The sequence below is a fragment of the Bombus pyrosoma genome, linkage group LG8 (genome assembly GCF_014825855.1).
Source record: "Bombus pyrosoma isolate SC7728 linkage group LG8, ASM1482585v1, whole genome shotgun sequence".
NCBI lineage: Eukaryota > Metazoa > Arthropoda > Insecta > Hymenoptera > Apidae > Bombus > Bombus pyrosoma.
Genome location: NC_057777.1, coordinates 10,454,549 through 10,479,949, shown reverse-complemented (window position 1 = coordinate 10,479,949; position 25,401 = coordinate 10,454,549). Strand labels below are relative to the sequence as shown.

At 28.3% G+C, this 25,401-nt stretch overlaps 4 protein-coding genes across 9 annotated transcripts; 2 read left to right on the top strand and 2 right to left on the bottom strand.

Annotated features, from left to right (window-relative positions):
* The first annotated feature begins 9,119 nt into the window (after positions 1–9,119).
* LOC122570298 lies at positions 9,120–11,375 on the top strand. Of its 3 annotated transcripts, none has more exons than XM_043732419.1 (4): positions 9,120–9,338; positions 9,612–9,837; positions 9,928–10,987; positions 11,054–11,375. In XM_043732419.1, the coding sequence occupies exons 2-4, from the start codon at positions 9,619–9,621 to the stop codon at positions 11,344–11,346; spliced, it is 1,572 nt and encodes a 523-aa protein (XP_043588354.1). In that variant the 5' UTR covers positions 9,120–9,338; positions 9,612–9,618; the 3' UTR covers positions 11,347–11,375. The 3 variants fall into 3 exon arrangements, with proteins under 3 accessions (XP_043588354.1, XP_043588352.1, XP_043588351.1); XM_043732416.1 differs by having other exon boundaries at positions 9,121–9,344; XM_043732417.1 differs by having other exon boundaries at positions 9,120–9,837.
* An 84-nt stretch (positions 11,376–11,459) lies between these two features.
* Positions 11,460–17,806, bottom strand: LOC122570297 (ATP-dependent RNA helicase SUV3 homolog, mitochondrial). Of its 2 annotated transcripts, none has more exons than XM_043732415.1 (16): positions 17,788–17,806; positions 17,218–17,359; positions 16,887–17,122; positions 16,580–16,802; positions 16,339–16,507; positions 16,163–16,274; positions 15,911–16,041; positions 15,502–15,815; positions 15,285–15,426; positions 15,043–15,201; positions 14,793–14,972; positions 14,577–14,725; positions 12,087–12,208; positions 11,885–11,941; positions 11,714–11,808; positions 11,460–11,621 (listed from the first exon to the last, which is right to left on the bottom strand). In XM_043732415.1, exons 2-16 carry the CDS (start codon positions 17,289–17,291, stop codon positions 11,562–11,564), a joined length of 2,223 nt encoding a protein of 740 aa, XP_043588350.1. In that variant the 5' UTR covers positions 17,292–17,359; positions 17,788–17,806; the 3' UTR covers positions 11,460–11,561. The 2 variants fall into 2 exon arrangements, with proteins under 2 accessions (XP_043588350.1, XP_043588349.1); XM_043732414.1 differs by lacking the exon at positions 17,788–17,806 and adding an exon at positions 17,435–17,591.
* Positions 17,807–18,689: 883 nt separating this feature from the next.
* LOC122570300 lies at positions 18,690–21,074 on the top strand. Of its 2 annotated transcripts, XM_043732424.1 has the most exons (5): positions 18,690–19,167; positions 19,276–19,478; positions 20,292–20,494; positions 20,603–20,780; positions 20,853–21,074. In XM_043732424.1, the coding sequence occupies exons 1-5, from the start codon at positions 18,870–18,872 to the stop codon at positions 21,051–21,053; spliced, it is 1,083 nt and encodes a 360-aa protein (XP_043588359.1). In that variant the 5' UTR covers positions 18,690–18,869; the 3' UTR covers positions 21,054–21,074. The 2 variants fall into 2 exon arrangements, with proteins under 2 accessions (XP_043588359.1, XP_043588358.1); XM_043732423.1 differs by having other exon boundaries at positions 20,603–21,074.
* An 817-nt stretch (positions 21,075–21,891) lies between these two features.
* On the bottom strand, positions 21,892–25,397 carry LOC122570301 (protein ATP6V1FNB-like). Of its 2 annotated transcripts, XM_043732426.1 has the most exons (4): positions 22,898–25,397; positions 22,570–22,805; positions 22,337–22,488; positions 21,892–22,134 (listed from the first exon to the last, which is right to left on the bottom strand). In XM_043732426.1, exons 2-4 carry the CDS (start codon positions 22,759–22,761, stop codon positions 21,909–21,911), a joined length of 570 nt encoding a protein of 189 aa, XP_043588361.1. In that variant the 5' UTR covers positions 22,762–22,805; positions 22,898–25,397; the 3' UTR covers positions 21,892–21,908. The 2 variants fall into 2 exon arrangements, with proteins under 2 accessions (XP_043588361.1, XP_043588360.1); XM_043732425.1 differs by having other exon boundaries at positions 22,570–25,397.
* Between the last annotated feature and the right edge of the window lie 4 nt (positions 25,398–25,401).

Genomic DNA, 25,401 nt, shown 5'->3' with positions numbered 1-25,401 from the left:
AACAAAGATCGTTATGTTCGTAAAATTCTTGAACATCCAAAAATCTTCAGATATCATTTAAAATTCATCTATGCAACCGTCAGTCTATATATTTGAACAGGTAAATCTTCTTCCAAGCAATGTGATCCATCGACGATTTATTTAAAAAATACGCTCATTGCAAATGTCACTTTCGTAAATATTTAAAAGTTATCAACCATTTTCACCTGTTGCACAAAATATTGTCCTTTTTATTTTAAAATCAGAACTTTTTTCGCTCGAGTAAATTTCTGTACCGCACTGTATCCACTGTTTTCCAAAATCAGAGCCAAAATCCTTTCGTCGGCGGAAGAGTCAAATGAACACTGTTCAGCCTTATCAAATGCTTTTGGTCCATCGATTCCCTCTACAGGGAAATTTACCCCTTCCTACCACAAAACATTTGACGTGTCATGATTCACTGTTTTGCTGAATTCCGTGACTCCGAGTCTTTTCTTTGGAGCTAGCTATGAAGTACTCGAGGAACGGCACTTAGACTGATCCTCTTCATTGAGGAGAAGAGACACGAGGCGCTTAGGCGCACTCTGAGAAACCTACTGTTATACTTTCGACGACTTCCTCGAAGCGGAGAATACTCAACAACTTATTCACCTTTTACTCGCTTTTTATTCATCTCCTATCTCGATCGCTGTTTTAATGGTTTATCTTTATAAGTATATTACTTCGTCTTCTTTTATTATAGGTGTCCTTTTGATGGTTATAGCTTCTGAAGAAGAAATAACTTTCGATATGATTATGTTTGTTAGTCTCGTAATTTAATCCAGTTTCATTCACACACTATTTTTTATTTATTTTTGGGTAGTTTTATTTCTGTTTCTCCTTTTCAGATCTTTTATCGAATATATCCTTCATTTCATTATCTTGGAGTTATTTTGTTAATACAGTGATATAATAATTTGATTTCTAATAAGTTTGTGTCGAAGAAAATATGTAAAGAAAGCTATATAGATTTATATTTTTATAAGATGAGATTTCGTTGTAGACGTGATCTAATTTTTAAGTAGTCCAGATCTCTCCCAAAACAAGCTCAGAGGTTAAAGGACAAGCGTAAATGATGCTGCAGAGATTGTTTTAAACCCAATTTCCACGATAATTTTGAACACAAGTAAAAATAATTATTTTGTTGATAAAATTGTTTGAATGAATTTATGTCAAATTATGTAACTTTTATAGAAGATTTGCATTTCTTTAAATGTACATTCTATAATTTTTGCAAGACATTATTTGTAAAATATCTTCTTTTGTTAAATATCATTAAAATTCCGTGAAATTAACATCAATTTTTTATATATTATATAAATTTACATATATCAATAAGCTACAAAATTAGATATAAAACAGAGAAACAACGATGACATAATTTTCATTAAAAGTCCAAGATATCGATCATATCCCAATAGTCAAGTATTGGGAGCAGAAAATTTATCCGTTGACCGACTGACTGACGTAGTTTGAAATCGCAAAATAGTAGAACGGTAGAACCCAGCTGGTTCGTATTTACTGGTATAGTGAATGGATGTGCTACGTTGAATCTAGCGGTATTTGCTGTACTTGCAACAGATGTTTGATGCAGTATACGCCAAATGATTTAAAAAATATAAGACTAATATTCATTTGAAATTTTAAGGCTTTATATACACAAATTCTTTATCAGATTTCTGTGGAATACTATATCAAAATCGAGAAAAATTCTTTTGTATTCCATTATGGTTTCCTAAAACATGTAAAAAAAGTATTTAGCACGCCGTCCCATACCGAAAGTTGCAAAACTGACAGGCATACGAATCAGAATTGGACGTTATCAAAATAAACGTTGCTTTTACATAGATATATATTATACGATCGTAAGCAACTTAAAGCAACGTTTATTTTGTATATATTATTGTTTCATTATTATAATATTATTGTATATTACTATATATATAATATATAAATAAATATTATTATTTGAAAAATAAATTATCTTAATATTTGTTATTTTATTTGATGTATATACATACGTATATCGTTGTTTGATTTAACCGGGTGGACAAACTTATTTTTCTGTGTTGCATTAGATTGCTACTGTAAAATTACGTACCTTCAGCAATTTTTTTAAAATTATTGGACAATGTTTATTTTTACGGAAAATTTTCATATATAAATTTCAAAATCTGGGTACTTCCATCTTTTATACCCTGTTTTGTACTTCTTTTTCTTTCCTGCCTTTTATGTTTCTTAAATCCGATGAAATGTTTTGATATCAAATTTTTTAAAAGGTGAATATTTATAGACAGATATATGTATTCCTTATACATGTACCAAAAACTGTTATCTTGACTCCATCTTCAATTATTATTCGAAATAATCAAATATTTGGCAAATAAATGATTTGAAAATAATCAATTTCTCAAAATAATATTTTGAAATTCCTCGACATACATATACTACATACTTTTATTTTCAAATGTACAATTATGGACAAAAATAAGCAGACAGGTAGTGGAAATGATATCAAAGAAGTTTCGTTAAATACAGCTTCTTTACACAAAAATGTAAATATTATTTTCAATTATTTACTAATTAGTACGTGTACTATAATAATATGCAATAAAGAAAAGTTAGGTAGTAGTTGGATTAAGCTTCATTAATACATAAGTATTTCCACTGCCTGTCCACTTATTTTTGTCCTCGACTATACTTATTTATTTTCGTCAAAGTAATTATTTGTCTTCTTTATCCATTTGTCATTTCCATATCGAACAAAAAGAGGCGAACTTTCATAAACTTTAAAGTTTTTGAATGCCATTTATATAAAAAGGATCAAACAAAAAAGATAAATAAATAATTTTCGATTCCTTTTTAAAGCTTCCAAAATATTCAATATACGACTTTCAAATCATTTATAGGCGATTCTCTAGTTATCACATATAACAACTTCACCATGTTGCTAATCGTTAAAACATGTGTCTGCCATTTTTTATTCTTTATGCTTGACCTCCTCTGATGGAACTTAAAGGAGCAAGACGAGCAATTATTGTGAAATCCGTGCCTTTGAGTAACAATGCCTGTAGCGAGGATTTCAGATCCGATTTCAAAGTCAATCCTCCTGCACCACGAAGGAAAACATCCGTGACACGAGATTCACCGCAGGAAATTGCAAGATCACGCTTGTACACAACCGATAAACGACAAATAGAACAATGGCCTGTCGAAGAATGAACGTCGCGAATAGTTTCACTCGCGTTAAGTATGGTTTGTTGGTGTCGTTGCAGATATCATTTCCTGAATTACGACAGCTCTCCCGGAATATTTGGCCTAGCGTGACAATCGATTCGGTTAAAATTTCCCAACAAGGTGTTGAATAATGTTACATAACAATGATTAAGTTCATGACATTAAGAGAAACGAGTAATTTGGATCAACCACGTTCTCAGTGATCTTTACGGAGAATCTTCAAGTTACTTTTTGCTATACGTTGTAAAATAAATCTTTCCCTTTGTACATTTTACAATCTAAGTCGATCTAAGGGAATAAAAAATGTTTATACGATTTTAAGATAAAGACAGGAAGATGTATTGGAATATTTATTAGAAATAATGACATTATCTCTAAAACTGAGGAATAGATTAAGAAGTTTATTTTGAATATTGTTTAGAAATTGAAAAATTAGTAAACAAATTAAAAACTTGCAAAGTGTATAAAATTATACTTCTGGTATTACATTATGCTATATGCATATGCATATGCATTATGTTATTACATTTGCATGCATATTAATTCACATTACTCATTTCTTTACAATATTAAAAGCAATTATAGACTATTTAAACTGCGAATATTTGTGGGCGATAATTATACAATAAAGACATTTATGCACATAAAGTAAATAAATCAGAAAATATGCAAATACATTTTACATACGTTTAATATATTAACTACGATATAGTCATTATTTACAGAAATTTTATAATACTTTTGTGATTAATTTAGTACATACATATAGTATTACATTATAATTAGACAGGAGCTTTTACGTATATATGAAAAATTTAAAGATGCAAAAATGCATACAATGCATACAGATAATATACTAAAACATTCAGAGTACAGTATTTACAGATTATAGTATTTAGCAAGTGAAACAAATTTCTATTTACGTTCCATTTCTTTAGCTACGTTCATAAAAATATTAAAAAACCCGCAGTCTAATTGTAAACAAATTATAAGCAATTTGTCCAAATTTGAAGTCGTTGACTGCTTTTTCTTATAACGTTTACACAAAAAAAAATAACGCCTGTTTATCTTTTGAAATATTTGCTTTGAAAATATTTACGAAAACCATGTTCGCCATATATGTAATTTACAGTTACGATTAAAATAGCACGCTAAATTCAATAAAACTAAGATATCTCAATTCACAACACAAACTGCTCATTATATCCTGCCCTTAACCAACCAGTCAAAATTTGACATTAACATTGTTACGAACGGTACACAGTTATGAGAAATTAAATCAATTTCATGAGATAAATATATCATATATGTAAAGTATACGATCTGTTTTCGAACATAAATGTAATGCAATATACGTGGGTTCTTAGATATAAATGTGCAAAAAGTATGCATTTTAATGATAGGAATTTTTTACCCAGGTTTCATTTCCTTACTTGTATGCTATAAAAATATGAATTTGTATGAACATCTGTGGTCTATAGATTATTACTTAAATTCCATATAATTTTAAGTTTTTACGTAATGTAAAATAACATTTTATTTAACCATTGGCTGAAAAAATATCTTGATTCACGTGACAAGAATTCCATCTCCGATAATTATCCTAGCATAAAAGAAACATTTAGACGTACACAACGCGTAAAGAAACATTTTACAACTTCAATTTCGTCTTTTGTATAGGCGAAATTAATGCTGTAAAATTTTTTCCAATTACAAGTAAGAACACTTCCGCTAATAAAGTAATGTTAATTGTTGCTCGGCATTTACCTCGGCATTTACCTCCTCCGTGTTTCCAGTTATTCTATGTGCATCTGTATCTGTGCAATGAAATGACTGTTAAAGGTCTACGAACGAGCATCGTGAGAAAGTAGTCTCTAAAGAATGCGAATCAGAAGGAAACACAGACCAATTGGTTAGCACGCAATCTATCCATTTAAGGTTGCACAACCTAAAAATATTTCCCGTTTGTCAGTGAACAAAGCCAACTACTTTATTTGTCACGATAAATGCGTTTGTTTCTTTCGAAATTTCATTGTCAAAATTACACACGTAATAGGTAATTATCAGAGTTGTGTACGTATTATTTAAACGTCAGGTCGTAAGTAATATAGTCTCCCATTTTGCATTTTACATTTCCAAGGTAAAATCAAATAGAAGCTTCCGAAATGTACAATCATCGTCAGCAATTAAAAGAGTTAGAAATAATCGGTACTAATGAAGGAAGAAAGAAATTCTGTTTCATCGTGTCAATGCTCGGCTGCAGGCAGCGAAAACAATAAATAAAATCACGGAATGCAATTGAAAATTATACCATTCTCTCTATTCTCTAAACTTAACGCGTACGAACTCCATTTATTCATTATTTCATTTCATTTATTTATTCGTTCTTTCTCGCTTCATTTATTCCGATCACTAAAGATTGCTATAAAGGGTAAAAGATTTAGAATCTTAACAATTATTCAAGAGGGAACTTCAAAAATTACCAAAAAGATGATTTTATAAATGGTGGTATAATAATTCGTTAATAAATATTATAAAATTTTATAAACACGATATTATTTATGGAATGACCTAATACTTGGAATTGAAACAGGTTATCTTAAGTTGTTATCTTTCATATTTATTTCAAGTAAAACCCTCCCACACAGGATTATGCTCACTGAGATATGCTAAAAGATCATTGCAACTTTTATTTGCCTTCTCTCATCCTTGACATTTTGTAGTCTCTTGCGATTTCCAGGTTCATCTAACAAATCTAATCTATTTCTGTAAAAATTCTATGTATAATATTAAAGTGTGTATTATAAAACTTAAATAGAATCGAAGGAATAAATATCTTCTAAAACATTCATGTTAATGAATTGTATAGCAGAAATTAGAGCATGTAAAAAATTCGTAACATGTAGCGAAGCATTTATTATTAATGAAACATTTATAGAGCATAGGATAAGGATATGCGATTTTTTTTCAACGCTATTTATAAATTAGATTGTTACATAAATGTATAAATGAATGACATAATAATATTTATTCATTATGTATTTTTACTTTTAATTGTACGATATATGTATACAAAAGTCGAGTTCGTAGAATTGTAATTCAAAAATCGTCGTGAAACGTAGATCTTCAAAATTTTAAATAATTAACATTTCACAGTTATAAATTACAGAAAATTAGCTTGGAATTGCTTAGCTTGAAATTTTCCCAGATCGCGATTACTTCCTTGGAAAGATTTTAGTTCGTCTTAATATGTAAATTAGATACTAGTTACCGCTCTCAAAAGTAGACCGTCTGTGAAGCCGAGTGTATCGTAGCGTAATTTTGCCAGGCGTATCAAGGCTCTACCTATTTTACCCTGAATTCAAGGCAAGCGTAATAGGATGGAGGATTCTAACGCCACGTTATCGTCGAATCAATTATATACTTTCACCAACAACCTTATCAACCAAAATATGAAATGGTAAAACAATTCTAGGAAAGGCAAGACTTATTTACATTTTATGTACAAGAAAAATCACACGAAATCTTTAAGATTCCAACTTTCTACAACATTTCTTTGCAGCAGCTTAAGTTATCATTAGCTTAAACTTAACATTAATCGTCAAATAAAATAAATAAAAATTTACCTAAACAGTAACAGAAAATGTCTGAATTCTTATAAATGTATGATAACAAAGTAAAAATGGCAAAGTATTAAAATAAAATTTTTCTGTAAATAATTCGATAATACTAAAATAACGCGTTTTAGACATCAGCCATACAAATTAAACCTATAGCCTGGAAACAAAGTATATAACAGACTCATCATTAAGTACTTAATTAAGAAAAATAGTACACATAGATATGTATGCATATACCTACTTAGAAAAACCTTATTTTTGTAATAATTGGCAGAGGATCCACTAAAAGGTGCAATTGAGTTTAATCAATTGGCTCGATCGTTTTCAATGAAATTATGCAATTTTCGTGCATTTACTTTCAATGTCGGGGCTCCATTAAGAACTGGCCCATTAACTTTCGTTCTTTTTCAACGCTTTCTTGTTCCTCGATACGGAGTGGTTCTTTTCACTTTACTGTTATGGGCATTCTTAGAAAATGTTTTCAGTCAACCAATACAACGACGGTTGCTTAGACATTTGTTAAAAAAGGAACACAAAAAGAAAAACAGCTTCTTAGCGTGAAATGCAACGATCCTTTGCAATTTCGTAAGTGGTTGGTATCACTGAAAATGCCGGATTCGCGAATTATATGCAGTCATGAAAAATTGAGTAGAAACTACAACTGTCTGATTATCAAGGATTATACATACGTCAACTTATCGTCTTTATAAATGTGTGAATGCTTGGATGAAAAATGGAAACTGTATACAGAGTCACAGAAATTGATCACGTTGCAAATTTTTGAAGCTGCGATGTAGACATTATGTAAATAAAATATTTGGAAAATAATTATTTAAATAATAGATCATCTTATTTAGTCCTCATTATAATTTAATAGAAATATTTGAACGTGAATTTCTGCAGAATATTACGCTTCGATCAAAATGAACATTTTAAAACAAACTATTGAAAATAAAGAATTTGCTAATCTCACTTTTTCTACTTCACTTTCTACTTTATTACAACATTATCTTAAATTGTATTTTTAATGTAAAATATTTATCATTTTTGTCTTTATTTAAACCAATGCTAATTAGAGTATACATATTTACATATATATTTATATAATAAGAATATTACAATTTTAAACACGGAGAACACATTAATTTAACAGAAAAATCAATAACAAAATCTTGATTAATTTCTAAATATTCCTCAATTTAATCTTTTAAAGGTTCAAATGTTCAAACGTTAACAAGAACATTGAACTCGTTAATGTTAAAAAATAAAAGATACTAAGTTGTTCACTTGCTTCTTTCCTTACTTACTTCTCCGTTTTAAGGTGGAACATTTCCTGTTCCCTCTTGAAAATACATAAACAATACGTACTTACGAAGCACATGAGATTTATTACCAAAGAAGGTACATTGTTCGCAGATGCACATTGTTCTTTAATTAGACAAGAAACTCTTCAACAAGACGTTTCATAATCAAATTCAGTTGTTAATGATCAACTAAGGGTATAAATAGGTTATTTCACATTTGAATCTATTGAGGACTAGCTTCAAGCACAAAATTAAAAAAGCTGAATTAACACTTTCTAAAAAAATAAATATCTCTCGAGAAATTTGATATCATATCTTTTTTACAGAATTCTCGTCCGAAAACTTTGTCCCATATCTTCATCTTATCATTTCGAGAATTGCTCAAGTAGAACAAATTTTAAAGATCATTGAGATCCTTAACTCTAAATCCTTCCTGAGTATGTCTCCGTCTGTTTAATCTATTTCCTCATTAAAGAACTACAACTCCGCAACTTATCTTCAAAACAGAGTTCCTCAGTTCCCACAAACAGTAAATAAAAAGAAAATAGCAACGAACACTGACGTTAGAAAATGAAATAATTTTTTCATTATTTTAAATTGATATCAGTGTGATTATGATAATTGTGTTTCATCACAATGTTAATGAAATTGTTTAATGTTGTTTTGAATTGTAAAATGTTTTATATAATAATACATAAAAAGTTTCTAGGAGTGTTCGAAACTGAAATGATGTATGAAACTATATGTTTCTTTTGTGTTTCTTATTTTCTACATTTTATGTTTAATTTTAATTTAATAGTATATATATATATCTGTTATTCCCTCATTAGATTTCTTTAATTGATCATTCAAATTTTGTTTTATAAAACGAAGTTAAATGAATTCGTTTATAAAATTGTTGCATTCTATGTTCATATGATAATAAACCAATAGAGGGCGATGAAAGTCAACAAAAGTTTAAGATCAAAATAAATAAGTTATTAAAGATGTATTAAAACGTGGAAAAACTCTCAATTTCTACTCAAAATGCTCTGAATCATCTTTTCAAGATGAAGTGCAAAATTAACAACCACTATTAATATCTCCTATTAAATAATACTATTGAACGAAAATCGAATAGTTGCCTTAAAACAATATTGACGACTGGTGAACAATCATGGTAAATGTATGTAATTAAATGTGAAATTCCATGGAATTAATAGAAAATAATATTGACTGAAGCTTTAAAGCAAATATATATTAACTTTTGATGGTATTTTAACGTAAAGATAGTATAACCTAAATTTATTTCTATGATCTATTGTTTTGTACCATGTCACTTTAAAATAATTGTAATAAATGTATAATATGTACTATAAAAAGCGGTACAAAATGTGTAGTAATAATGTTATATATACTTTAAAGTAAGATAATATAAAAATACATTTTATAGTGTCATTATGACGCGCAAGTGTGTATTGTGCAAGGAAACCAATTACAGAAACACTTATAGCTTTTTCTCGGCACCAAAAGATCCAGAGACTCGTAAAAAGTGGCAAAATGCCATAGCTATTGAGAATTATGCTGTTACTGATGATACATATGTCTGTAGTAAACATTTTCACAAAGACGATATTATTACACATTGGGTCAGTGGAGTGCCACCATATGTTATAACTGTAAGTTATAATAGTTTTGTAGCTACTACGTTATATAAATATCATACATTTTTAAATCATCACATATGAAAAAATTCTATTATTTTATAGATAAAATATAAAAAATGCAGATTGAGACCAGGAGCTGTACCTGGAAGAAATTATCATCTCGAAGAAAATGCACAAGCTCAAGAAAATTCTGGTGAGTCTGATAATAATATAGGTAAATTTAATAAAGTAAGCACAGTAGAAAAGAAAGAAACAGATTTCCTCATACCAAGAACTGAAGAAAAATTACAAATAAATAATAATGGGAATCATAAAATTACATCTTTACGTTACCAATTTTCTCGTGATATTAATGATTGTATCCATAATTCTAAGCAAAACTTCCTAAACAAAATGGAATTATCGGAAAATATTTCAAATGTAAATAATACATCCTATAATGGATCTACGATTAAGGAATCTCCGAAGCAAAGTTTAAATCAAGTAAAACAGAGTAAATCAACAAATTTTATGGAGAACAGTATTATTTCTGATACAAACTTAATGAAAGACATAAATTCTGAAGACAGAAGGGAGAAACAAAATCAAGTATCCAAAGAGGATTCTTATTCTAATGTAACCAAGAAAGTCTCAGAGTCTCCCTTTAAAAATTATATTTCTGAAGAACATGAAACAATGATATGGAAGCATAAAGCAGTGAAGAAAGATATTGCTTCTATGGAGAAATCAATAGATAATAATTTTGAAACCACAGAGAATGTATATATAGAAAATCAAATAATGTATAATTTAAATTATAATCAGTTAAATAAGTATTATCCTATGAGTAATGAAATTGATGAAAGTCAAATGTTGTTCGAAGATTTACTTGAAATATGTACAGAGGTATTATTACCACGTGGTTGGTCTTGTTTAGTAACATCAAAAGGTCTCACAACAACGATAGTGTATTTGTATATGGGAATGACAGAAAGTGGAATGCCATTCACAGAGAAGCAAGTGTTTATTAAGAGTGATATGATGTTGCATTGTGCTGTTGTAAATAAAGAGATTAATCCACTTATTCATAACCTCATAAGAGAAGGAAAACATTTACAGGTACAGAGTTTATTAGATATAGAAGAACTTATTGATGAATTCAATCAAAGGACTGTCTGTCAAGGTATTTATATATATTTTTTATTCTTTGAATATTTTCAAGAAATAAAGCTATTATTTTCTAAATTAGGTATATATAATACCGAAAGATTCCAAAATATGCATCGTATCATAGTTGCTTATAAAGATGGTATAAAATGGCGACATGTTTTATGTCCACTGATAGTGAATAACGATTCATCAAGATGTACAAGATGCATTTCTCTATCTCACACATTACAGCATAAATTGAAAAAGCTTGTATTTCCTCGCAATCCTTCAATATTTACAGAACAACAGCAGAATATATATTCAGTTCGTCGAAAACACAAACGTACAAACAGACAGGATCGCAGATATGAATTTATAAATATCTTCAAGTAATTTTAAATAAACTTTTTTTAGAAGTACAATTTTTAATTGCGTCTTTTTACCTTAATCATCTCATTTATAATTCTTGTAGAGAGTACACTAATTGTTTTAAAAATACACAAAAATTATTTAAAAAGTTTTCTTTAATCTCTCTCGCATTATCTTCCAAAAGATAACATTTCTCACAAATCTCATTTAATTTGCAATAAGTAAGTAACATGATTCCTTTACCTACGAGATTTGGGTCCGCTTCCTTTCCCATCTATTGAAGTTCTTTTGTTGTGTTCCTAAAATGATTTATAAAAGTTAATATACTTATCCATAATTTAACTGATTAAATTATAGAAATTTTTTATTTTATAGAAGAGATTCTTTTTACCATAGACCATTCTACTTTTAATTGTTCTAACATTTTTGGCGTTAGGAGACCTCGAGATATCAACGAATAACTTAATGTATCTTTCCGATGTTTATCTGCAATATATATGTAATGTAATTTATAGAATTATGAAAAATAAACACATAATGCTTTTAATATCTAACAAATTACCATTTTTTCGTAGATTTTCGTCCGGATCATACGACTCTTCTTTATTAGTCTCAGAATCTATTTAATAAAAGCAAACATTATTCAACCTATTTTTAATTTCATAAATAAATTTTCAATGATGTCATAATTAATTATAAATCAAATTCTACATAATTGTATATAAATTTTGTTATGAACAGCATACTGAAAACAATCGATGTACCTGTTTTCGACTTCTTAAATAATCTTGTAATTCTTCTAATTCCTTGCTCAATAATTTTATCTAATTCTTCTTGTAATGTTCTAACTGCATCTGCATCAGGAAACAAGTCTGGCATTCGATAACTGCAAATAATATAATTCAATGCATTGCACATAATATCTCAGTAATTATGGTACAATTAATAAGAGGATGTTTCTGCGCTATAAATTTATTTATACAACGCCTTGTTTTCGAAATATAGAACATGCTGAGGAGAGTTTGAACACGTTTCATTAAGAAGTAACTTCGTACATGTGTAATTGACAAATTTTCAAACTCGACTTTTTTTAAACACTAAATCTACCAGCGGCGGTCAAAATGACTGCTCTCGAACTTCTACACAAATTTAACCATATTTAAACTTTATCATATCGTTTCATAATTTCTGACTTTTCCTAACACATGCATACAATATATTTTTCAGTATTTACTTTTAGTTTGCTCTTTTACTTTCTGAGAAAAATTTGTACTCTGCCTTGCCTATCGTGAGCGGTCATTTTAACCGCCCGACGAAATATTTTAGTAGTTCTTAAAATAAATGCAATCAGTACAAAGAAAAGGCTATCTCAAGGACAAATGACAAACAAAATCAGTAATAACAAATAATAACAGCTGTTACACCCGTAATCTTGTCATAAAAAATAATCCATCCCTCGATCAAGATGGCCACCAGCTGTCAAGCATATCAACTCAGGCCCATAATAATTCTAAGGAACCGTCATAAAATTTAACATTTTTTACAGTTCATGGTTACAAACATTTTAAAAGTCGAGAAGTTTCTTAGGATTATTGCTCATTGCGATAAAACACGGGAAACGCTTTCCCATCTCCACCCTCGAGTAACCGTTGGTAGAAAACGGCCAATACTCATCAATACTTTCGTATAAATATCGCCGTCACAGACCATATTCTAACTTGCTATTGTCCTTTGGACTAGGATACATCTCAGTTTGTTAGTCAATTAGTTGATATCTAAACTTGTTATTTCTAAAACTCAGACAGAAAGCATCTCAGAGCGTTTTGTACAAAGTTATTATAAAAGGAAAAGTAAAACATATCAAATTTGATAATAATTTTGTATTCCGTACATGGTATTATTCTGTGATAAATATTTATCCTAGAAATGTCAAGACCTTTAAAAAAAAAATTATAAAAAAAAAATAACGGACATAGAAGAAGACTGTTCAGTGTGCGATGAATAAGAAACTTCAGCAATTGAAAACGACATGGAAACACATGAAAAGCTATTTACAATCGAATTAAAGTTGAATATTATAAATAAGCGTTTACGTAAGGACAAAAAAGAAAGAAATTATCGTTGATAAAGGGTGAGACAAAGCAAAGGGTGAGACTGATGTAGAGAACCAACGTATCGAAACTGGGCCCGATGGGATAGTTTGGAGAGAAATAGATGCAAGTCCCAAACCTGGCAGGACATCAGTTTATAATACTTTTAGGGATATGCTAAACGGCATATATGAAAGGACAAGTAAAGGCAGCATTTTATCTTATTATTGATTACCGTATAAAGTATCATATAATAAAATGTACGGAAGAAGAAGCATTTAGAGTATTGGGGGCTAAGAGGGAGCAAGATGCAACAAAACTAGATGCATTTATTACTCTGTTATATGCCCGCGGTGCATATCAGGCAAAAAATTTAGATGTCTCATATTTATGGAATAAAATTTGGAGACTTGCATTTTTATCAAAAACAATGAGCAGGAATGACTTTGCTGAAATTATGAGGTTTATACGATTTGATAGGAAGAGCGAAAGAAGCCAACGTTTACGAATCAATAAATTTGCAATGGTATCTACAGTATGGGGACAATTTACAGAGAATTCACAAAATTGTTATAAACCTGGTGCATACATTACTTTTATATAAAGAATCGCGGAAAAAGAACCGTGCAATAAAACTATCAACAAGTTCAGATTCATTACTACAAAAAACTTGTCAAAATTAATAAAGGTTACAAAATTACGAAAATTTGTTTAAGATGCGGGAAATATTTATGTGGCAAATGTACATTTGATGATAAGATAATTTGTAAAAAAATGCAGCCAAGTTGAATAAGATATATCTCTATATAAATAAAAGTATGATTCTATTTAAGTCTATAGTTAAAATTAAACAAAAGTAAATTTGGACGAAATTTTAAGAAAATTCATCATTTTATAAACATTTAGTTATAAATTAACCATTATCTAAGTTAAATCATAAAAACTATTACTTCTTTAATCACCGGTCATTCTGACCGCACACGGTAAGAATAGGTATAGACGAAGTGTCGGTAGGTTTAGTGTTAAACAAAGTTACAAATGACAAAATTATATCTCATGTTTTTAGAAAATCGTCTCTTTGCTGATTATACCATAATTTCTGAAATGCTCTGTGTATTAACGCAGATGTTAATCTGTGTTACATATTATTATGCAATTACTTACCTTAACCAAAGATAAACATCCAATACATCAAATATACTTTCTAAATGTAGAAGATCAGCAAGATTCAATGGCATTTTTGGAGGCCAATTAATTTGTTTACGTAACCATAAAACAGTTGCAGGTTCATTTTTACTGCATTGTCGAGCATACTGTATAAAAAATACATAAAAATTTTTCGATATGAAGTTTTATAACTTTATTGATATTTTAATTTACCTTTAAAAGCATACTGCACGTTAGAGGCATCTTTTTATTGATTGGTGCACAACAAAACACATATCGTGTACGAAGAGGTAATGGTATATGTTGTATCGTATCAGCAAGAAATTTAAAATCGTCTAAATTGCAAATAAAATATAAAGTGCTATCAAGTTCACATAACGCAATAAAGATATCCTGGAAAAGCAAAAGAAATATATTAAGATTATAATAAATTATAAATTAAATGTATGTTGAAATACATTACAATAAGATTTGACAATGGTGCATTTGGTAAATAATAGGCATATAATTCTATTTGGTCTGCTGTTGGATGAACTCCAGCTTGTTCAATTTCTTCTGGATTCTGCTGTAGTAGTTTTTTTAATAAAGGAAGATCTTCAGGTTTATAAGTTGTTACAAATCCCTAAAAAATAAAAGATTAGTAATATTAAATTTCATCTACCACTAAAATGATTTTTAATTTATTTAAATCTAATTATAAAGTACCTTCGACCATTGCGTTCCATAACGACCAGCTCGACCCGATATTTGTAATGCAGATGATACAGAAATTGTATCAATATCTACTTCTCCTTTCTCATTTATAGTTGGTTGAGTAATAGAATAAAATATAATTCTACGAATATGTCTGAAAAAATATAGACATGTTTTGTATTTTCGTTATATCGTGCTAAAGGATTGAAATTTTTAATTATGATCTTACAAATTAAGGCCCATTCCTATTGCATTAGTAGCTACTAATATCTTACAAGGATCATTAACATCATTAAATCTTGCAGCTTGCGCTATTTTTGTGCCTGGTGGTAAACTACCATATATTACAGCTACTTTATGTCCCATTTTCTCAATAGCATTTGATACGGAGAATATCTCATTTCTACTAAAACAAACTACACAGTCTCCTGGTTGAATATTTTGTAAGGAACAAAGTGCCGAGTTTTCTACTTCGAGTGAGGTTAATCGTTTATATTGTTTTATTTCTACCGACTCTCCAGTTGTGAGGCAAATAGATTGTATCTACATTATCACAGAAATTACAATATATTATAGTTTTAAAAATTTCTTGTTTCAATTTGTTTATAAAGTTTATAAAGTAAAGTTATATAACGCACTATAGATATGGCAGCGGATTCACCACATAAATGTATTTCATCTGCTGCTAGCCCAAGAAGAGCCCTTGTCCATGCCCACCCTCTATTTGGATCACGTATTAATTGAATTTCATCAATTACAGCTACTTCATCTGTAATAATTATTAAAGTATTTTTTGTTCAAGTTATTTGATAAAATTATATAAATAAATAATTAAATATAAAAGGTAATAATATTGTATAAATTGAAGATTATTAATTAAATTTACTTACAAACATTTTGTATGTTTGCCATTTCTACAGAACATGATACGTGGTTTGCAGGAGATGTTACATTCTTTGCATATTTGTGTTCTTCTCCCGTTACTAGATCACATGGTGTACCCTAAATTTATCCATGTTTAATAAAATAAGTAACAAAAAATAAAATAATTACTTTTTATACTAACTCTGGAGTTACATTTATTAAAAACTTCATTAGCTAATAACTTTAAAGGTCCACAATAAACACCGCTTTTTGCTGAGATAAATCTTTCTAACGCATGATACGTTTTACCACTATTCGTAGGTCCAGCATGAAATATAATTTTTCTTTTCTTAGACCTAGCTATAGGATACCTAAAATAATAATAATTAAAATAGATCATTTTTACGTACCAACCTTTTTAAGTTTTATAAGTTAACAACTACCAGTAAAGTGGATTTCGTAAATCACTGATTTTTCTCAATTCATCTAAATAATCAATATGTGGATACATTTGTTTTGCATGGTTCAAAAAGTATGGAAATATATCTGTAATATGTCCAGAGCCTTGTATAATGTCACTTAGAATAACATGAAGATCTGCAGGTAATTTGTTAGATTCTATACAATGTTTCCGAAAATTTCCCATAGCTGAGGTAAAAATTACATCTACAAATGATTAGATGATTAGGAACGAAAAATTTTACAGAATTAATATTTTATCACATAATATACAGATAACAAAAAGATTACCATCTAATCCGTATTTTGCACCTAGCTCTTTAATCGATTCAGTTTTTGCAAAATCACATAAAATTTGTATAATTTTACATTTGTTTAAGGTACCACATAATTCAATTCCAACATCTGCAGTATCTGAATCTTTCTTTACAAGAACTGGTTTAAATAAAGTACTTATAGACTGTGCATTGCCTTTGCTTTGTTTATTTCTTATACTTTGGGTAAACTTAACTCTAGAACCTAATTGTCTAAAAATCATATTTATAAAATAAATTAATGTAATTACTAAAATTCTACCAAATACAATTAAGATAATTTCAAGTATAATGAAACGCTAAAACACCTTAAAACTGATGACACTATAAAATTATTTCGCCGTTTTAATTGTTCTGTGACAAGATATATGACTGGTATCATTTTTATAACTAATTGTATTTATTTTCATATTCTATAATTTACCGTATATAAAATGTAAACCTCGCGTGCTAGAACAGAAAAGGTTAAGCTACATCGCGATATCTTTGTTAGTGAAACAGATTGGCAAACACTATCATACAAACCACAGTCTCAACACTCAATACCGGAACATAGAAGAAACCGTCCAAAAATTGAGTCGTGAGAAACCAACATGGAAGATAAGAAGGGTTTCGATTCTGAGCATGCTTGTCATGTTATGAATGCCTTAGAAAGAGATTGAGACATTCTACTCATCTCTGTCTGTCTCGTAAGAACGCGAACTTTGTTATATTCCATGTTGATTTCTCACGACTAGTTACGACTCAATTTTCGGACGATTTTCCCTAACAAGTGTCGAAACCTATTTGTACAATCGTGATGTAGACTAATATAGAGGATAAATCGTTACTATATTTTTCATTTTAATTTATTCACAGTATTAATTTGCATCGTTTACCTTCAAAAGTTTACTTTTACTGTTACTTTTTATGTAACAACGACCATAAATGTACAAACTTAACATGATTTGGAAGATCAGGTAATTTTTACATTTAGAACTATAAATTACGAAATCGATCAAATAAAAATATATTCGTACATAGTTACATCGTACATAGTAAAATACACAAAACTAGTTAAAATATACAAATTTCTCCAAAGGATCAATTTTTTGAATTTTCAATTTTCATCGAATCAATTAAATCATATTTAATTATTAATATTCTCATTGTAATTGTTTTTAACAGTGTAGATATTGCAATTAATATAATATTATATTTGATAAAAAATGATAAATTTCATTAGTTTCAACAACAAGTTTTGTGTATCAATATCAAAATTTATACTTATGCTATTATTTTCTAGTTGTTCCTGATATAAAAGTATTATTTTCTTCGTATAGTTATAAAAACTATAATATGTATAACTATACAATCTAGTGTATAACAGTTGTTGCACTTGAAAATACTTCCCCCTTTTAATTTCTAAAATGTGATTGTTCTATATTTGCATCGTATTTTGACAAATTGGGCTTAAAAATAGATTTCTTAAATGTAAAGTTTCTTAATTTTAACTTATTCAAAACTCTTGTTTTAAAATGTACTGATACGATCTTATCTTAAGATAAAAGTTTTTATTGATTAAGAATAAAATATTGTATGCATTATACTTTTACATTAAATTAAATTAAATATTATATATATATAAATTGCATAATTTTTAAACTGTATAGAATTTGTATTTTTTTCAAGTTTTATTATTATAAACAATATATATAGATTGTTATATAATATATATTATCGTCAAATATTCTAAATTTCATAATATTTCTAGCTGAGATAAATTATTCGTTCCTTTGTTTCTTTATTTCATTAATCATTTGTTATTCAGTTAAAAATATCAACTTGCAAAGGTTAATTCCTTTACAAAATTAATCTCTTTATAAATTTCTCGTATATTACAAGATATTTTAAATACAAAAGTCATGCGTAAGTTGAAATATTAACATGTTTATTACATTGCTACTGCATCTTTAAATAGATGAGAGAAAATGAAATTGTTACAGATCAAACAACTCCAAAGTGTAATGTGAAACCGTGTTCGAACAACGATGTTCCACCTGCGTCAGTAGTTCACGCTTGTCTTGGTCCATCTTTGGCACAAGTGTTTTTCAATTATACTCATCATGATACGATAAAGTTGTTGGATGTATTGACACCATCAAAAACATCAAAAGCATGCTTTCCAATTCCATCTGACCATCATTTACCCAAAACCAAATTCATACCGTCAACAGATTATCAAATCAGAAAAGCATTCGTGCACCAAAATATATTAGGTAACATTATAGTATATATATATAGGTGAATATATATCAAAATATATTAGATAACATAGAAGTATTCAAAATGTTGTATATAATTGTAATCTTAAATAAAATAATTAGAAATTGGTGAAGCTCTCTTAGAACGTGTAAAAAAGGAAATTGAAGAAAATCTAAAGGACAAAATAGAGAGGCAATCGCGAGAGAAGTTTTATATGTATCAAGCGAAAAAAAGACAAGAAGCTGAGCTGCACGTTCAACAGTTGCATGAAAAATATGAAAATTATATTGAAACTGTCCGACGTGAATTACAGAAACAACTTGAAGTAATGATTTGCATTACTTTTTATATTTCTTCCATATAAATTTTATATACATATAAAGAGAGTATGAATATCATTTAATTATTATTCATTCAGATCATAACACGTGACTGTTTATTTATTTGTTTGTATAACGAGAAAAGAAATAGAAGGATATATTACTGAAAATAGATTACATCTATTTTATTAATATAATAAATATCAATGTATTTTTATTAATATTATTTTTTTTGTTATTAATTTTTTATTATTAATATAGTTTTATTAATACAATTACATAAAATACCATTGAAAGAATCTAATAAGCTGATAATGCTTTGTAATAATCGGATGTAGAAGCAATAAAATTAATGATCTATTAATGACAATAATATATGCATTAAAACAATAACGAAGGAATTCAAGATAGCATCATTCATATGAAAGAATTCAATGCAGTTAAGTTACTTTTATATTTGTAATTGGAGTAGCTTGTATAAGTAACTTCGCCAAATAGAAGAATTCTATTCTAAACACGTTTAATATATATGCGATTGTGTAACCTTGAATTACCTCAAGGATGTTGAGTACGAGAATTATCGAATATTTTCTTTATCTAGCCGGAATGGAATTGTTAGCTATTATTGTATAAATTAACATTTTTATCAAAAAGCATTTTTTGGACAGCATTCGTATATTCTCGATTGTGAAAAATATGCTGTTGAAAATACGCTATTGAAAAAAGTTTAATGAGAAGTGAATATATGTACATATAATGTAGTTTAAAAGTTATGCAAGTCTACGAAAAAAAAAAAAAAAAACGAAATTACTTCTCAGGGAGAATGGTCTAAAGCAGCTGCAGAATGTGCTAAGAACACTCAAAAAGCAGTTGTACAAGAACGAATAAACGTGACCAAGGAAGTGACACGAAAAATGCGAGCGGAAATGACTCACGTTGTCCTATCGTTGTACAAAGAATTTGAAAAGCTGTTTTGCGCCAAAAGGGACAATATAATTGCCGATTTTAATCAGATAATGAGGTTCATAACTGCGCATCTGCATAACATGCATACGCACATGCACATAACATAACATGTTCTGCATGAACATTGCATTTGCATAAGTAATTTGAATTAAAATTCATACAGGGAACAGCATGTAAAATTAAAAAAAGAAATGCTGGATTTTAAAGAGAAGATGAGCAGAGATTTACATATTCAGAGACATCAGTTTGAAATACAAAATGCCGCAGATTTAATCTATATCCTCTGTGTGGAACGATTACGAAGTAATAAAGAGAAACATATCATGCATGAATACTTTCAGGTAACGAAATTATTCGAATTTCGCTTATTATATGAGAAGAAATATTTCATAGGAAATTATGCTTTAATACAGCAACAAATCAAAGAATTTTATGAATTAATGGTCCGCTTAAAAGATATAATTACCATCATGAAAAAAGAAATTGTCGATTGTCATATGGAGAAGAAATTATTGGGCGAAGAGCTTTGTAAAGTTACTAAACATTTTCAGAAGTTTATTAATTTTGTGTTTCATGCTATACCGGGCCAAGCAGACTATCTATTACCGTTATGATTACAACATTTGATTAACTCAGATATAAGGATAAAGAAAAAAAAGGAAGAAATGGAAAGATAGTAGAAAAACAGAAAAGATTATAAAGCTATAATCGTTAAATATGATACACACAAAGAACGCTCTGCTATAAATCTTACAAGCTATTTTTTCGTAAATTGTTATAAACAGGTACATTTTTCTTTTAAGAGATTTATTGAAGCAGTGGGATTTGTATAATTCCCTCCTCTCGATTTTTTAAATAAGACAATATAATAAATATCTTTTGCTTAATAGATCTTAACAAATTTAGCAAAATTTTTATTACTTTATATATCATCTTATTTAAACAATAGAAAAATACAACTGTTTAGCTTGGAGGAAAGAATCGTAAAAAGTAAGATTTACGAAAAAAACAGCGTATGAGATGTACAAAATCTATTATAGAAGTATCGTCAAGCGTAAAATATTGTTGATTAAATATGTATTGTTTCCTTTAAAAATACAAAAAATGCAAACTTAAAGTATGGTCTGTAATATTTAGTATTTGATGAAATGAACATAAAAATATATAAAGGAAAGTAAATACCATAAAGAAATATTCAATACAGAAAAAATGTAAAATTTAGGATATTAATATTTTGTATATGGGAAATATTTAGGTGATATCAACGAAAGAAAATAGTTTATTATTTATGAAAACTAGAAGTAGATAAAAGGACAACAATTAATAAACCATAGTTAATCGTAGATCATAAAGGAAAACGTTCACTTACAAAAATTTTGCTGTTTTTAGAAAAGTACAATTGGTAAAAAATTTTCACAAAACACTTTGAAGTAAAAAGTTACCTGATTAAATTTCCGTCTAATAGGAAACTAATTCATTTTATCATCACATATAAATGTTATTCTTCTCGAAGAGCGATACCATTCTGGATCTCTGTGAAGGCTCGATATTTTTGAATGATAAAATTCACGAATCATAACATTTGTTTGTCCAACTTTACTTCGTGGAATAGGCGGATAATCTGTTAAGCGCCATCCGTATATCCAACTTGTGCAATCCGGATAGTAATAGCGATTTTCAGGAATGTCTTTTACTCTAAAATAATCAATGAGGATGTTAGCCCAAAATATCAATTTTGCTAATATATATTTTCAATGTAAGAAATCGAAATTAAGAAGAATACCGATACAATACTGAAACAAAGAAATGCAACATCAATATTTTTTACTTAAGTACGATTTTAGGCAGTCATCTTTTTTTTGCTACATTTACAAAAAATTATTATTATATGTAAAACCTTTCAGAAATATAATTTTCAGCGTTAACAAAACTCGGGGCGTCTTCATACAGAATAGTTCTTACTTGCGGATCAATGGGTTTCATTATGTTCATATTGATAGAACCATCAGGTTCGAGAGGTCTCCAATTTGGTAAGGGTTTTAAATGTATCTATAAAACAGAAAATCTCATCTAACTTTCACTGTACAACATATATGGGTAATTATTATTAAATATAACACAATTATATACAATATCCACGACTGGATGTTTTTCTGGTTCATGTTTCGACGGAAGTTTAATTTCCTCCGTTTTTCTCAAATGATCTAATAATTTGTGTTGATTCTTCAAAAACCATCTAATACGTGTGTTTTTTTCTTTTTGTATCATTGCAGTGTGAAATGCTTGGCAACGAGCATCACAGATTCCTCCTCTGGTTGACATATTTTAATTTTGTTATATGCTTAGTAGTTTATGCAAAAAAGTGACTAAAATTTGAATATACGCCCATTGATTTAAGAAAAAACTAAATTTATAAAGAATTTTCAACATAGCCTAACTCTGAAATAAGATTACATACCATCTCGATATTCTGATGTTTCTCTCATTAATGCAATAGGCAAGAAAAATATTTCCATGACTTGTTTTTATATCTTACAGAATCATTTTATTTACATCATTATTACATGTAATACATTTTACTGCATGTCATTCAATTACCTTTTAGTGCGCTAACATTATTAACTTATGCAATAATATCAGTGGGAGCATTATTTTACATATAAAGTGATAAAAAAATTAGTAAATTTAACAGATAAATAATGTCATATGTATATTACGAATATTAATTTAAAAAAAATGTATGAGTAACTTGCTCATTAATTTTTCAAGTAAATAGTCTATGAAAATCGATTGATCATCGTGATCACCGCAAATATATGTAAAATTTAATTTTGAAGATAATAGTAAAAATTGAGCGGCTAATAGTAATTTTTACTCTTTACAACGTGAATATTTATTTAAACGATTAAAAAGAATATACAATTAATTTTGCGCGATAATTAAATTTCGGAGATTGAAGATTACTGTAAACACAAGATATATGTACGTACAAATTCATTAAACACCGGATATCACATGAACACATACTAATAATAATAAATAATGTAAAATGCTTATTCATTCGGTACATTAATATTTTATATATACAACGTGTATATGTATAATATGTTTACGCGAATAGATTAATGTACCTACTAAATTGTATTGTAAATTTTTTTCTTGTCAAAAATCATATCTTCGCACCATAAAAATAATTTAAATACCTTCTTCTTTCATTTGAAAAAAAATTCTATCATAAAAAATATATATATTTGCGTACATAAGAATCAGTGACATTTTATGACGTCAAATAATGATATATCGGTAACGATGAACAAGAATAAATAAATATGGCGTGAAGTATGAGTTTTCATATGATATTACTCCCTCTTAAAGTCAACATCAAATGACCCAGTAATCACAGCCATAGGAAGCAATATTATGTTATATTATAACGTTTAGATGCACTGTTGTTTATATTACAAACTGACTAAGGAGCAATTCTTAATTTGTACTTGTATAATCAAGGCGAATTGTACTTATCGCACAATAACGTTGCCGTTTTCTTTCTTCCTAACTTGTTTCTTTATACTGTACATACGCGTGTAATATTAACTTATCTACACTGTTCTACAAAATAATCTAAGTTCTTCTGTACCTTTACGCAACACTTACCTAACGTTTCATTCCGTAATTGATAAGTTTTTATGAACTTACATTTTATCTAAACTTAGAACCTGCATTATCATTTCATGTAAATATCAAATAGTAAAATTTCGTATCTTTTCTTTCAAAGCATATGTGGTTCCTGATTAAAAATTTTTAAGTCATATTTCAAATATACCCACTTGATTATGCTACACACATTTCTTGCTAATCACTTTTCCATGCATCCCACTGTTTTCTTGTAACTTAAATATATAGTACAATATTAAATATGCTATATAATCTAATCCACTATTCAAGTGGAGCATACTTCTCAAATTTAATATATCTAAAAATGTTCGTACCAATCAATATAACTTTACTGTATTTAAGTGAAATATTTTCAACAATTTTTTTCTATGCAAAATACATGTATATTCTTTTGATTAAAAATTACGTATGACTCACTTTAATAGATCATTATTGTAACATTACAAGTTTTTTTACACATCACGTACTTTACGATCGCCAGAATTCATTCACACGAATAAGCTATAATGCAAATTACTTCATAACAAAAATATATAAATCATTTCATAAATAAATTGAATATAGTTTACAGATAATTTATCGACAAAACTGTTACATTTTATATTTATAAAATAAATTCAATTTTCTAATTTACATAATAAACTTTTTGCTACTCCATATGAACAGTAGGATAGATGATAGCATGTTTAATTATCTCTGCACACCAGACAGCAGTCATCTATACTAGCATCAATATTTTATCATTCAAATAATATTGCTAATTAATAATTTCATTCCATTAGTTTTTTTATACTAATACATTGCTAGTTATTTAGTTCAATAGAACGTAATATACAGTAAAAATTTCGATTTTATAGTATCAAGAAAAACGAAATATTCTTTTATACATAATTCATTGTTTTATATTTGCTATTAATTGATAATGTTTTAATTGCTTAGTAACGTGTGAATTCTTACTTGTTCTTTATTTTGACATATTAAAAAATGGAGTCATCATAATGTAGTTGATATATATTATTTAAAACAGTCATACACTAAGAAGTAACGTAAGAAATTTTCTGATACATTTATCTTATTCCGTTGGGCCTGCGTCCTGCACTTGGCTCAAAATGAATTTTTAATTGTACATGTACTCATTCGTTATGAATTATTATACATATGTAATAATACCGCAGCAACAGATGAATTAACGAAATATTATTGATAAACTCTCCAAATACGAAAAAACGGATACTTTATTCACCATCCAATAGTTTCTCAATGTGATGTCGATAAAAGATTCAAAAA

Coding starts and splice junctions, on each gene's coding strand:
- LOC122570298 (XM_043732419.1), top strand. CDS start 9,619: ATGACGCGCAAGTGTGTATTGTGCAAGGAAACCAATTACAGAAACACT. Junction 9,838..9,927: donor TGCCACCATATGTTATAACT/GTAAGTTATAAT, acceptor ATTATTTTATAG/ATAAAATATAAAAAATGCAG. Junction 10,988..11,053: donor TCAAAGGACTGTCTGTCAAG/GTATTTATATAT, acceptor TTTCTAAATTAG/GTATATATAATACCGAAAGA.
- LOC122570300 (XM_043732423.1), top strand. CDS start 18,870: ATGAGAGAAAATGAAATTGTTACAGATCAAACAACTCCAAAGTGTAAT. Junction 19,168..19,275: donor CGTGCACCAAAATATATTAG/GTAACATTATAG, acceptor TAAAATAATTAG/AAATTGGTGAAGCTCTCTTA. Junction 20,495..20,602: donor GATTTTAATCAGATAATGAG/GTTCATAACTGC, acceptor AAATTCATACAG/GGAACAGCATGTAAAATTAA.
- LOC122570301 (XM_043732425.1), bottom strand. CDS start 22,761: ATGTCAACCAGAGGAGGAATCTGTGATGCTCGTTGCCAAGCATTTCAC. Junction 22,489..22,569: donor AACATCCAGTCGTGGATATT/GTATATAATTGT, acceptor TCTGTTTTATAG/ATACATTTAAAACCCTTACC. Junction 22,135..22,336: donor GAAAATTATATTTCTGAAAG/GTTTTACATATA, acceptor TGATTATTTTAG/AGTAAAAGACATTCCTGAAA.
- LOC122570297 (XM_043732415.1), bottom strand. CDS start 17,291: ATGATACCAGTCATATATCTTGTCACAGAACAATTAAAACGGCGAAAT. Junction 15,427..15,501: donor ATAGGAATGGGCCTTAATTT/GTAAGATCATAA, acceptor ATATTTTTTCAG/ACATATTCGTAGAATTATAT. Junction 11,942..12,086: donor ATTTAAGAAGTCGAAAACAG/GTACATCGATTG, acceptor TTTATTAAATAG/ATTCTGAGACTAATAAAGAA.